Here is a 12,791-nt window from a genome sequence, read left to right as displayed (position 1 = left end):
CAAACTTCCTTTTACAATGATGCTGTACTCCAGAGATTCATAACCACCAGTGAAGTTTCTGACATCGATATCACCCCCCTCTAAAGCTAAAAAAGTATTAAAAAAAAAAAAGTTCAGAGTCACAGGAAGGGATGGCTTGCTGTCCAGTCATATCCTCTGGATTGAAACATTCTCCCAGGGGAGAAGAGGAAGCACCAGATTCAGGAAGTAAACAAATTAACCTGTAAGCCCCAGAAAGCTAAAGCTTAAAATATACAGAGATAAGAGACTCTCTGAGCAGACAAGTTGCCTTCAAGTTGTGCAGGTTTATAGGACTGTAGTCAATACGCAAACTGGCTTGGGTGGTTTGGTGATATATCTGCATGAAAGTTGTCCATGATCCTATAAGCAACCCTAATAAAATCATTGGCTCATCAAGTTGGGCTCTGGAAGAATAAGTTTTTTGCTTTCCATCTGAGATAAGTAAATATTTTTTCACAGTACCTCACACAACAGTCTCTGAAACTGTGACAGACAATGCCTTTATTGAGTGTGAAGAACTGAAGAGATCTGGTTTATACAAAGGATTTATATATGGATATATTTTACATTTGTAGGGTTTTTCTCGAACATGGGTTATATCTGAAGAACCCATGTCTAAAGAACACTGTGATATGTAACTTTTTGGCCATAGTATTTACATTCAGAGGACTTCCTTCCAGAATGAGTTCTTATTTGTTTTGGGGTTTTGTTTGTTTGTTTGCTTGCTTGCTTGCTTGGTTTTTTGAGACAGGATTTCTCTGTGGTTTTGGAGGAGTTCCTGGAACTAGCTCTTGTAGATCAGGCTGGCCTCCAACTCAGAGATCCACCTGCGTCTGCCTCCTGGGGCTGGGATTAAAGGCATGCCCCACCACCATCTGGCAAATTCTTTTTTGTAAAACTGCCAAGTGTAACATCTAAAAGCCTCAGCACAATGTTCAGTCACACAGCTTTCTCCAGTATACAGTTTCTTTATAAAACTGAAGGTGACTATCTAAGGGCTTCATCACAGTGTTTACTTCATAGAGTTTGCATCTAATATGATTGATTTCATGTAATTGCAAGGACGCATATGAAACCTAAAGGTTTCCCAACATTATTTATACCGACAGCATTTTTCTCCAGTATGAATCCTTTCATGTGACAAAAGATAACTGTGAAATATAAAAGCTTTAGTATGTTATTTACACTCATAGGGTTTCTCTCCAGCGTGAATTCGTTCATGTCTCTGAAGATGACTGTGTCGTCTGAAGGCTTTCCCACACTGTTTACATCCATAGGGTTTTTCTCCAGTATGAATGTTTTCATGTAACTGAAGATGATAGTGACGCCCAAAAGCTTTACCACATTGTTTACATTCATAAGGCTTTTCCCCAGTATGAATTTTTTCATGTAATGTCAAGGAACCAGGAAATCTAAAGGCTTTTCCACATTGTTTACACTCATAGGGTTTCTCTCCAGTATGAATTCTTTCATGTAGTGGCAAGGAACCAGGAAATCTAAAGGCTTTCCCACACTGTTTACATTCATAGGGTTTCTCTCCAGTATGGATTCTTTCATGTAATCGAAGATACTTGGAATTTCTAAACGCTTTACCACAATATGTGCATTCATAGAGTCTTTCAGTGTGAATTATTTCATGTCTTTGAAGTTTAGTAGAAGAACTCAAGGTTTTACCACATATATTACATTCATAAAGCTTTCCCATAGTATGGGTTTCTCTGTATGTATAAGAAGCCTTTCCACATTCCTTGTATTGATGGGGTGTTTTTCCAACATGAGTCTCTTGATTTATACCTAACGAATTTGGAAAACAGGAAGCTTTTAAACATACCTCACATTCACAAGGCCCATTCCCAGTGTGAGCTCCCATACACCTCTGAAAGCTGGTGAGAGAGCTCAAGTCATACTGCTTGGCTCCACACTCCTCATGCTCATGTAGTTTATAAGGCGGGTAAGATGTGGTATGTCTACTAGAGAGTGAAGGACATGTGGAAGCCTCTCCGCACACTTTGGGTTCACATGATGTTAGTCCAGGAAAAACTGCCACGCTGCTGTGGAGATTTGCTATCCACATCATGGTTTCTTCATCCTGACCATCTTCAGTACTCTCATGGGGTGTCTCTAACACCGACGTTCTGAAAAAGGACAAGTATGTTACCAATTGCTGCTTTACTACCAACTGCTAACTAGTTCCCTGTTATACACTGCTCCCAAAATCAGGGAAAGTGCATGCTTTCTGACACCTGACACATGGGAACTGTGTGAAACTAAAGGGATTGCTGGTTCCATAATGTGGCTCCCACCGAGCTATACAAGAACAGAAGCATTCACTGATACAAGTTCTAGTCTTTTGTGTTTCCATGAGAGAACACTCTAGAAACACTAACGGGCACTCTAACATTCAACACATATTTAGGTGCCATAATTTACCTGTACTTTTTCTAATGACACAACTTAAAGCTGTTTTTGTTTTCTTAAATTTTCATGGGACATTAAAATTCCTTCAAGTACATTTGCTTCAACTTTTGATACAATTTACCTTAGATTTCTTCCAGGAATTCTATAGCAGTCTGCAACATTCTCCTTTTCCCATTTGTTTCCTAAAAGGTAATCCCAGAAGATTTAGGATAAATTATTAGAAATCACTGGAAAAAATTAGTTTCTAACTTCGATGTCCATAGTAACACTGCCTGAGATTTTTACCACATTCTTCCCCTTCAATAGTCCAAACCCCAGCAGAGCATCGATGCCAAGAGAGTCTTGCTACATAATCTACAGAGTGATGGGAAGACGATGTCCTCACCTATGGCAGCGAGGTTCCTGCAGGTTTCCAGCATCACGTCTCTGTACAGACTCTTCTGGGAAGGATCCAGCAAAGCCCACTCTTCCTGGGTGAAGTGCACAGCCACGTCCTCAAAGCTCACTGAGGCCTAAACATTGCACACACTTGATTGGCAATAGGCTCACTCCACACTGTGGGGTCTACACATCTCTCCCACGACACAGCAGCTGTCATGCAGACACTGAGGACGGGGAAGGAAGCAGCCCTATAGCAGCTCTCCTCTCATTACTGGGCCCAGGGAACAGGATGTGCTGCTGCTCTGCCCCAATCCTCTTCCTACAGTGCATTTCTACTTCCTGTCTCAGAGCCCTCCTCCCTGATAGAACGGTGTTAACACTAGCATGCAAGCGTCTGCTTGTCCTTAGAAATTCCTGGTAGCAATGTTTAAATTGTGATGGCATGAGGGAACTTAGTATTTTGATATCGTTCACATGAATATTAAAGGATCAACCATCCAACATAAATGATTTATGTAAATACTGTAACACTTCCTAAGCTCCTATTAGCCTTCAGAAAGAAAGTAGTGGTTATTGAGTATAATGGGCCTCTCTAGTGGGCACTACTTCACAGGTGCTGCCACAACAGCTAAACAGGTAAAGGAGACTGGGTGGTGGCACACGCCCATAGTCCCAGCACTCAGGAGGCAGAGGCACGTAGATTTCTGAGTTTGTGGCCAACCTGGACTACTGAGTGAAATCCAGGACAGCCAGGATGACACAGAGAAACCCTGTCCCGAAAAACAAAAGAATGAATGAATGAATGAATGAATGAATGAATGAAAAAGTAAAAGTCTTGGGTAGAAAGACTGTAACAGCCAGAGGAAGTGTGCTGTAAGATTGTGTCTCCTAGTAATATTAGAAGCTGAACTCATAAAGTCTCACCAACATGACTACCCAAACATGAGCTGAACAAAGATACACCAATGGGCATGCCAAAGGGGATTGAAAGCCCATAAAGCTTCAGCCTTACTCAGACAACTATAGGAAACTGAGGAAAGCTGGGAGTGGAAGAGGTGCTCTTCCTTGGGGAAGAGCACACCAATTGGTTGTCCAGTGCCAAAAGTTCAGCCCTGAAAACATACACATAAGTAGCATTACATGGACTAAACAGGTTATATTTAGGAATATATATGTTATATGCATGCAATAACAATTAATGAAATAAGGGGCCATGAATTTGAAGGACAGCAGGGAGGGTATATTGGAGAAAGTTTGGAGGGAGCAAAGGGAAGAGATGTTGGAATTGTATTTATAATCTCAAAAGTAGTTTTTGAAAATTCCACTGGGGAGGCAGAGGCAGGAGGATCTCTGTGACTTCGAGACCAGCCTGGTCTGCAGAGTGAGTTCCAGGACAGCCTCCAAAGCCACAGAGAAACCCTGTCTCAAAAAAAAAAAAAAGTAGTTTTTTAAAATACAAATCTTTCCAAACTGAAAATTCCTAGACCAATAAAAACTCAAGGAACTAATAAGATACTACAGCAAACAGCAAACTTTTGGAATACAAGATCAATACATGAAATCCATCATTTTCGTATAACAGCTATGAACAATCAAATGATTAACAATTTCACACTGCATATATGACACCACAGATCAAAAGAGACAAAGCAAAACTTATAATTTTTGTTTGGTTGGGTTTTTTGTTTGTTTGTTTTTCAAGACAGAGTTTCTCTGTATAAGAGTCCTGGCTGGGGGGCTGGAGAGATGGCTTATTGACTGTTCTTCCAGAGGTCCTGAGTTCAATTCCCGACAACAACATGGTGGCTCATAACCACCTTAAATGAGATCTGGTGCCCTCTGCTGACATGCAGGCAGAAGACTGTATACATAAAATAAATAAATAAAATCTTTAAATTTAAAAAAGAAAAAACAGTACTGGCTGTCCTGGAACTCACTGTGTAGACCAGGGTGGCCTCGAACTCACAGAGATCCACCTGCCTCCGCCTCCCGAGTGCTGGGATAAAGGAGTGCTGACATCACCACCACCCAGTGCAATAAATTTAACAAAGATCTATGGATGAAGATAAATTTCTTTTTCATAAACTAGTCAAGCCAGGCATGGTGGCACAAGTCTTTAACCCCAGCACTCAGGAGGCAGAGGCAGGTGGAATCTCTGTAAGTTCGAGACCGGCTTGGTCTACAGAGCAAGTTCCAGGACAGGCTTCAAAGCTATAGAAAAAACACTGTCTTGGGAGGAAAAAAAATTCAAGTCAAAAAATCATAAGATATGCAATGGTCCTGGTAAACAGAAAACATCAAGGTGTCATTTCCAAGAGCTGGAGAGTTGGCTCATGGGTTAAGAGCACTTACTGCTCTTCCAGACGACGAGGGTTCAATTAGCGGTATCCAAATAATGGCTAACAATCATCAGTAATAATAGTCACAGGGCAACCTAATGCCCTCTTGTAGCCTCTGGCGGAACTGCACGATTGTGGCATAAAAGATTTTTTAAGCTGGGTGTGGGTGGCACACCCCTTTAATCCCATCACTCAGGAGGCAGAGGCAGGAGGATTTCTGTAAATTCGAGACCAGTCTGGTCTGCAAGAGCTAGTTCCAGGACAGCCTCCAAAGACACAGAGAAACCCTGTCTCGAAAAAACATTAAAAATGTCGATTTCCTCAATTTAAATTCAACACAATCTCAACATCTTGTGTAACTGCAGAACATCTTGTATGAAAGCTATTCTAAAGGTTATTTGTAAAAGGGTAAACTCAATGTTCAACAAAATCCTAAAGAAACAGTACACAAAATAACACTGGCTTTATCTTTAAAAATTTTAATAATCATGATAGTGTAAGAATATCTGGAAACAAACCTATGTGCAAAAGAGTACAAAATAACTCAGAAAAAAACACAATACAGTCAATTATTTAAAAAGAGCACATGAAACTCAATGAGAGCGTGCTCTTCTCAGATACTATCCGACATCCTGGGCATCCATAAGCAAAAAATTAGAGTTTACAACTTCCACAAAATTAACTCAAAGTGGATTCTCCACCTAAATGTAAAGACAACTCAGAGAACCCGCGGGACCTTCCGTTTAGCAAGCAGCATCCGGGAACCAAAACCACGCGTTGTGAGTGACGTCACGGCACGGAGGGCGGGGCCTCCCGCGGCGCCCAGCGCTCTGCGCAGACGCGAACGAGGGGCGGAGCTGCATAGCGGCAGCGGCCCGTGCCGGAGTCCGGCGGCCCGGCTCGGCTCACGGCAGGTGCGGCTAAAGCTGGCCGCTCCTCCCCGCCTGAGGACAGCGGCCCGCGCTCACCATGTCGCGGGGTCCGAGTTCGCTCGCGCTTTCCTCACAGCGCCGCACACGGGACCACGGCGCCTCCCTCAGCCGCGGAGCTCGGTCCTGTGCGCGGCGGCCAGACAGAACCGCCTCCCGCCTCCCCGCGACGCTTGTGGTCGAACGGTGTGCGCTCCGAGGCACTGATTGGCTAGGGCCGCTCAGCATCCCCTGAGTGACAGCAGGGCCTGAAGTGATGAGCTGGCAGTGCCTGCCCCGGACTGCCTTTTCTCCTGCGCAGAGATTTACGTTTAAGCAGAACTTGTGCTCCTCCTTGGCAAGCTGGACCCTGGTGTCTCGGTGAGCTAGCTCAGCAGGCACTTCCTAGGCTAACCGGCACCAGATGGTTCTTGTACAGTGTGCAGTGTCATTGTCTCCGTGCCCTAGACCTACAAGGGCAACCCAGCCCACCCTTGGTTCCAGTTGGTATTGGAGGTAGCTGGAGAGAGGATGAGAACACTTGCTGCTCTTCAAACCCACATCAGGTGGCTCCCAACTGTCTGCAACTACAGCTCCAAGGTCTTCTTTGGCCAGCACAACATGCTGTCCTAGTTAGAGTTACTATGACCAAAGCAACCGGAGGAATGGGTTTCTTTGGTTTCCATATTCAGAATCACAATTCATTGAGGGAAATCGGGCAGGAACTCAAAACAGAACAGTAACCTGGAGGCAGGCTCCGATGCAGAGGCCGTGGAGAGGTGCTGCTAACTGGCTTGCTTCATATGGCTATCTCAGCCTGATTTATTTTAGGACCCAGTGGCACCAGGCCAGGGGTGGCCCTACCCACAATGGGCTGGACTCTCCTTCATGAATCAGTAATTAAGAAAATAAAAGCTGGGCATTGGTGGCACACGCCTTTAATCCCAGAAATCTGGAGGCAGAAGCAGGCAGATCTCTGTAAGTTCGAGGCCAGCCTACAGAGCAAGTTCCAGGAGAGGCTCCAAAACAATACAGAGAAACCCTGTTTCGAAAACCAAAAGAAAAAAGAAAAGAAAAGAAAATACATCCAGATAGTAGTGGTACATGCTTTTTAATCCCACCACTCAGGAGGCAAAGGCAGGTGAATCTGAGTTCCAGGCCAGCACGATCTACAGACAGTCAAGGCCACACAACTGAAACCCTGTCTCTAAAAACAAAACAAAACAAAAAAGGCCCCACAGGCTTGCCTAAAGCCCAATCTCAAGGAACATTTTCTCAGTTGAGGCTCCCTCTTCTCTGATGACATGTGGCGGCTGACATAAAACTAGCCAGGACACATACACCTACACATAAATCAAGATGATAACAATAGGGGCTGGAGAGATGGCTCAGAGGTTAGAAGCACTGACTGCTCTTCCAGAGGTCCTGAGTTCAATTCCCAGCACCCACATGGCAGCTCACAAACTGTAACTCCAGTGGAGTTACAGATGGGGATCTGACACCATCACACCAATGCACATAAAGTTAAAATTTAAAAAATAAAATAAAATAGGGGCTGGACTGTTTGTCAGTTACTTTTCTATTGCCATGACAAAACATCATGATGGAGGCAAATTATAAAAGAATGTAAGCCACCTTAGGTTCCAGAGGGCTTCAAAGGCTAGGCCAAAAGCAACTGGAGCAGCACCTGAGAGCGCTCACCTTGATGCACAAATAGGAGGCAGGGAGCACAGTGGGAATGTTACAAGTCTTTTTGAAACCTCAAAGAGCACCCCCTTGACAGAGCTCCTCCAACAAGGCCATACCCAGTTTTCCCCAAATAGTTCCACCATTGGGGACCAAAAATTCAAACATGGCCTATGGGAGCCATTCTCATTCAAACCACCACAGCTACTCGCTGGTCACCATAGACCATTCAATAGTGACCAATGCAAAATGCACTTAGTCCAATTTCAAAAGTCTCCATAGACTTTCACAGTATTGAAAGACCCGCTCGAAATGCCCCTGAGCCCCCTGCCCCAAAGCTGCCGGAGCCTCCCAAGCCTTCACCCCGGCAGGGCTCGCGCCCCCAGCCCGCCCCGCCTGGCACCGCGCCTCGGGGCTGGGGCCGAGCAACGAGCACCAGGTGGGCAGGCCCGAGAACGAGCACCGGGTGGGCCGGCCCGAGAATGAGCACCAGGTGGGCCAGCCCGAGAACGAGCACCGGGTGGGCCGGCACGAGGGCGAGCACCAGGTGGGTCGGCACGAGAACAAACACCGAGTGAGCCGGCCTGGAGCCCTGCCCCTGAGCCCCCGCCCCGCCCGAAGAGAAACACTCCGTCCCAAGGTCTCCGCCCCCAAGGTCAGCCATCAGGAAGGGGGGGGGAATTGAGTCTGCTGTACCAGACACCAGACCTTGAGAATATGCTGATCTGGAATGGCTCTGTGTCTTATTTGAACCATCCAATAGAAATGATTCTGTATTTCGCCTCATTTGAAAGACTCTGTGTTTCACCTCATTTGAATAACTCTGTACTTTGCCTCATTTGAATAACCCTGTATAGCGCCTCATATACATTGACCAATGGGAATAGCTCTGTACAATGCCTCATTAGAATTATCCAATAGAATCCCTGCTCCTAGCTTGCGCCTTTTTCCCTATATAAGGACCCCTTTCCCTTGGCTCGGGGCGCTTAGCCACACAAAGGCTGAGTCGCCCCGGGTGCCCGCGTCTCCAATAAAGCCTCTTGTTTTTTTGCATCCAGTTCGTGGCCTCGCTGATTCCTGGGTGTGTGGGTCTCCCTCTACGAAAGTGCCTCTTCGGGGGTCTTTCATTTGGGGGCTCGTCCGGGATTAGAGACCCCCCACTCAGGGACCACCGACCCACGTCTGGGAGGTAAGTGTTGTGCGGATCCGCTGTTTTGTCTTGTCTGGTCTGAGTCCGTTTTGTGAATTGCGCTTGCGTTTGTAGTATACAGCTGTGTACATTTGTATTTGGCGGATCCGAGAGGAGCTGACGAGCTCGGACTCCCGACCGCGGCTCCAGGAGACGTCCTGGTAGCGTTTGAAGCCCTCAGGATGAGGGATTTGTATTTTGAACTTGGGAAGCCCTCGGGATGAGGGATTTGTACTTTGAACTTAGATCTATGACTGGACATCTTCCCAGTCTCTTTGGAGAAGGCCCTCGGCTTGAGGGATTTGCAATCTTTACTGGGGGCGAAGAAGGAGGGCCCCCTTCTTCGACCCCACCCCCTTCTCAATTCTTTCGACTCTCTGTCGAAACCGCGCTGCGAAAACCTGTTCTGTGTTCTGTGTTGTTTGGCCTTTGTTTTGTAATTGATGTGCATAAACGCAAATGAATTACTCTTTGTTCCTCAGCTCGAGCGTATAAACTTATCTGGCCTGATCCGGACATCTAAACGGCCTTAAAGTTATTAAGAACTGTAAAAAGGACTTTGATGAAATTTTGATGTTAACTGAGAAATGAGAAAAAAAAATTATAGGAGACGTAAATAATAAAAAGGGAAAGAAAAAAAAAGAGAACTTGTCTAAAAATGTCTAAGAGAGTCAGAGAAATGAACTAAAAGGTTATAAAGAGTTAAAGCAAGCGGTAAAAGTTCCAGAGGGTTAAAGCAAGTTGTTGGAGGTCACAGAAAGTTACAGAGGGTTAAAGCAAGTTGTTGGAGGTCACAGAAAGTTACAGAGGGTTAAAGCAAGTTGCAGAAGGTCAGAGGAAAGTTGTCAAAGGTCAGAGAAAAGGTTGTTACAAGTCACAGAAAAACCCTGCCTAAGAAAGAAGTTAAGCTACTGTTTAAGGAATCCTGGCACTTAGATGTGCCTGCCCTGGCCTTGCATCACCTGTACCTCTCTAGAGCAGGTGCTAATTATTTACAGAAATAAGACCTTACCTAGCCACCTGTAGATACTTAATGTATGCTTAAGGCAAGTAATTAAAACAGACAAACAGACCTCTAATGCTTCAGAGATCTTCAGAATATGGCATTTAAATTGTTATCTTTAAAGTTTTTAATGTCAGACAGACTGCCAGATCCTGACAATGACCCAAAATCTCCAAAAGATTACGAGGCACCTCGGTTCCCGCACCTGGACCAGTGAGCGAGATGCTCAGATATAAAACCTGCCGCCTGCCAGAACCTGGCCGAGACCGTGGACAAAGCTGCTGGACGCTGGAAAATTGATTGTACCCCTTTGCCTAGACAAAACAAGGTCAGTCTTTTCCATGTCCCTCTTCCACAGAGAGAAAATAAAACCTCTCACAGTATAGGCCTGGCAAAGATTGTTGTTCTTTGAGACAGCTGCCTCCAACGGTAATGGAGAAACTTGGGTTTGGCTAACTGTATATGGACCTGCTTCTAACTGGCTTCTGTCACTTTTTAGTAGATTCGGATAAAATATACCCTTCTCAGATCTCTGAAATATTACTGGTTGTCAGCTTGACAGCATCAGACAGTCAGATCCACTATAGACTAGTCAGTATGTTAGCTGATAAAATAATGACTATCTACTGTTCAGGCACAAGCTCAAGGTTTTTAAGTTTATTTTGGTTGTCATCTAAGTACAAACTTAAAGGGCTTTTCATCAGGCCAAAGGCACCTCTGTCCAATCCATACCCGGCTCTCTGGACAGAGGAGAAATGTACATGCTTATAGCCCAAATCTGTAGTTCTTGCTAGGACTCAAAGTTATAAATATGTTCTTGCTGTTTGAACAGATATCCAGATATCTGCTTTTTCTGCACTGTGGGCTTCAATAAATAAGTTTTAACCTCTGTTCCCAGTTTAAATATGTCTTAAACAGGTTTCTGCTTCTGACAGACATCTGAATATCAGTTGCGGACTACAGGCTGTTCTAAATAGACTGCGAGCCCTGGACTTGCTATGAATATGAACCAGTCTGCTGATGTGGACACCCCCTATCTCTGCAACAGTGTCTGCTAACCAGAAGCCCCTGATGGATTCCCCATTGCCCAAATTCCTTTTTGCTTTTGACTAGCATTTCAACCTTCTGGGGTCCCTAACTTCGTCCCAAAGTCAGCAGGAAGCAGTTTGGAAAGAAATTTCGCCGTCCATTTTCCCTGGTTAGAATGCTAAGTCAAAAGGAACTCCCTTGCATGGGGATGCGAAACGACAGGGCATGCTCACTGGAAGCCTTCATCCTCATGGGACAAGATTCAGGTAACCAGAGGATGGCAAAAGGGCTCCACCGGTACCACCTCTATGCCTCTCCTTATTTCCTTTACAGCGTGTTAGGGAAATCAACCCGATATAAGAGGGAGCCAATATCCTTTACCGTGGCCCTATTATTAGGAGGGATAACAGTGGGGGGCATAGCAGCCGGCATAGGGAATTAATCATTTCAAACTTCTACAGCAAGCCATGCACACAGATATCCAGGTCCTAAAAGAGTCAGTCAATACACTCGAGAAATCCTTAACATCACTCTCTGAGGTAGTCCTATAACAGACCATACAGGAATAGAGGCAGCATGGCCAAGCTTAGAGAAAGACCTAACCAGAGACCTCTGAATGGAAGATTCCATTCAGTTACAAGAGAAATGGGGGAATGAAAGACCCGCTCGAAATGCCCCTGAGCCCCCTGCCCCAAAGCTGCCGGAGCCTCCCAAGCCTTCACCCCGGCAGGGCTCGCGCCCCCAGCCCGCCCCGCCTGGCACCGCGCCTCGGGGCTGGGGCCGAGCAACGAGCACCAGGTGGGCAGGCCCGAGAACGAGCACCGGGTGGGCCGGCCCGAGAATGAGCACCAGGTGGGCCAGCCCGAGAACGAGCACCGGGTGGGCCGGCACGAGGGCGAGCACCAGGTGGGTCGGCACGAGAACAAACACCGAGTGAGCCGGCCTGGAGCCCTGCCCCTGAGCCCCCGCCCCGCCCGAAGAGAAACACTCCGTCCCAAGGTCTCCGCCCCCAAGGTCAGCCATCAGGAAGGGGGGGGGAATTGAGTCTGCTGTACCAGACACCAGACCTTGAGAATATGCTGATCTGGAATGGCTCTGTGTCTCATTTGAACCATCCAATAGAAATGATTCTGTATTTCGCCTCATTTGAAAGACTCTGTGTTTCACCTCATTTGAATAACTCTGTACTTTGCCTCATTTGAATAACCCTGTATAGCGCCTCATATACATTGACCAATGGGAATAGCTCTGTACAATGCCTCATTAGAATTATCCAATAGAATCCCTGCTCCTAGCTTGCGCCTTTTTCCCTATATAAGGACCCCTTTCCCTTGGCTCGGGGCGCTTAGCCACACAAAGGCTGAGTCGCCCCGGGTGCCCGCGTCTCCAATAAAGCCTCTTGTTTTTTTGCATCCAGTTCGTGGCCTCGCTGATTCCTGGGTGTGGGGTTTCCCTCTACGAAAGTGCCTCTTCGGGGGTCTTTCAGTATCAACACTATTGAAAGGTACAAATCTCTCCTAAGACTCATAACAATCTCATTACTAACCCCCTGTAAAAGCAAATTACATACTTCCAACATACAATGGCACAGGTAATGCATTGCTATTCCAAAAGGGAGGAAGGGGGGCATAGTGAGGAAATGTTGGACCAAAGCAAGAACAAAACCTAGCAAAGTAAGTCCCGAATCCTTTAGCTCCGTGTCCCGTGTCAGGGTTTAGGTGGTTCTGCCTTTCCTGCTTTGCTGCCCACAACACACTTCTCTCTCTTGGGCTGGTTCCACTTCCTATCTCTTTCCTTAGCAAATGACTCATGACTCA

At 45.9% G+C, this 12,791-nt stretch overlaps 1 protein-coding gene across 3 annotated transcripts in view; it reads right to left on the bottom strand.

The window, feature by feature from the left end:
• Positions 1 to 499: 499 nt before the first annotated feature.
• Positions 500 to 12,791, bottom strand: part of LOC100762310 (zinc finger protein 709) — a 32,148-nt gene continuing 19,856 nt past the window's right edge. For 2 of the 3 annotated variants that reach the window (XM_035450853.1, XM_035450856.1), the window contains exon 6: positions 2,827 to 2,951. In XM_035450853.1, coding sequence (XP_035306744.1) covers positions 2,935 to 2,951 — 17 coding nt within the window. In that variant the 3' untranslated portion in view covers positions 2,827 to 2,934. Of the gene's footprint in view, positions 2,157 to 2,560; positions 2,622 to 2,824; positions 2,952 to 12,791 lie in introns of those variants that run through there. The other variant, XM_035450850.1, reaches the window with a different exon arrangement.

This window comes from Cricetulus griseus (genome assembly GCF_003668045.3).
Source record: "Cricetulus griseus strain 17A/GY chromosome 1 unlocalized genomic scaffold, alternate assembly CriGri-PICRH-1.0 chr1_0, whole genome shotgun sequence".
Taxonomy (NCBI): Eukaryota; Metazoa; Chordata; class Mammalia; order Rodentia; family Cricetidae; genus Cricetulus; species Cricetulus griseus.
This window is presented reverse-complemented; position numbering and strand designations above follow the sequence as displayed.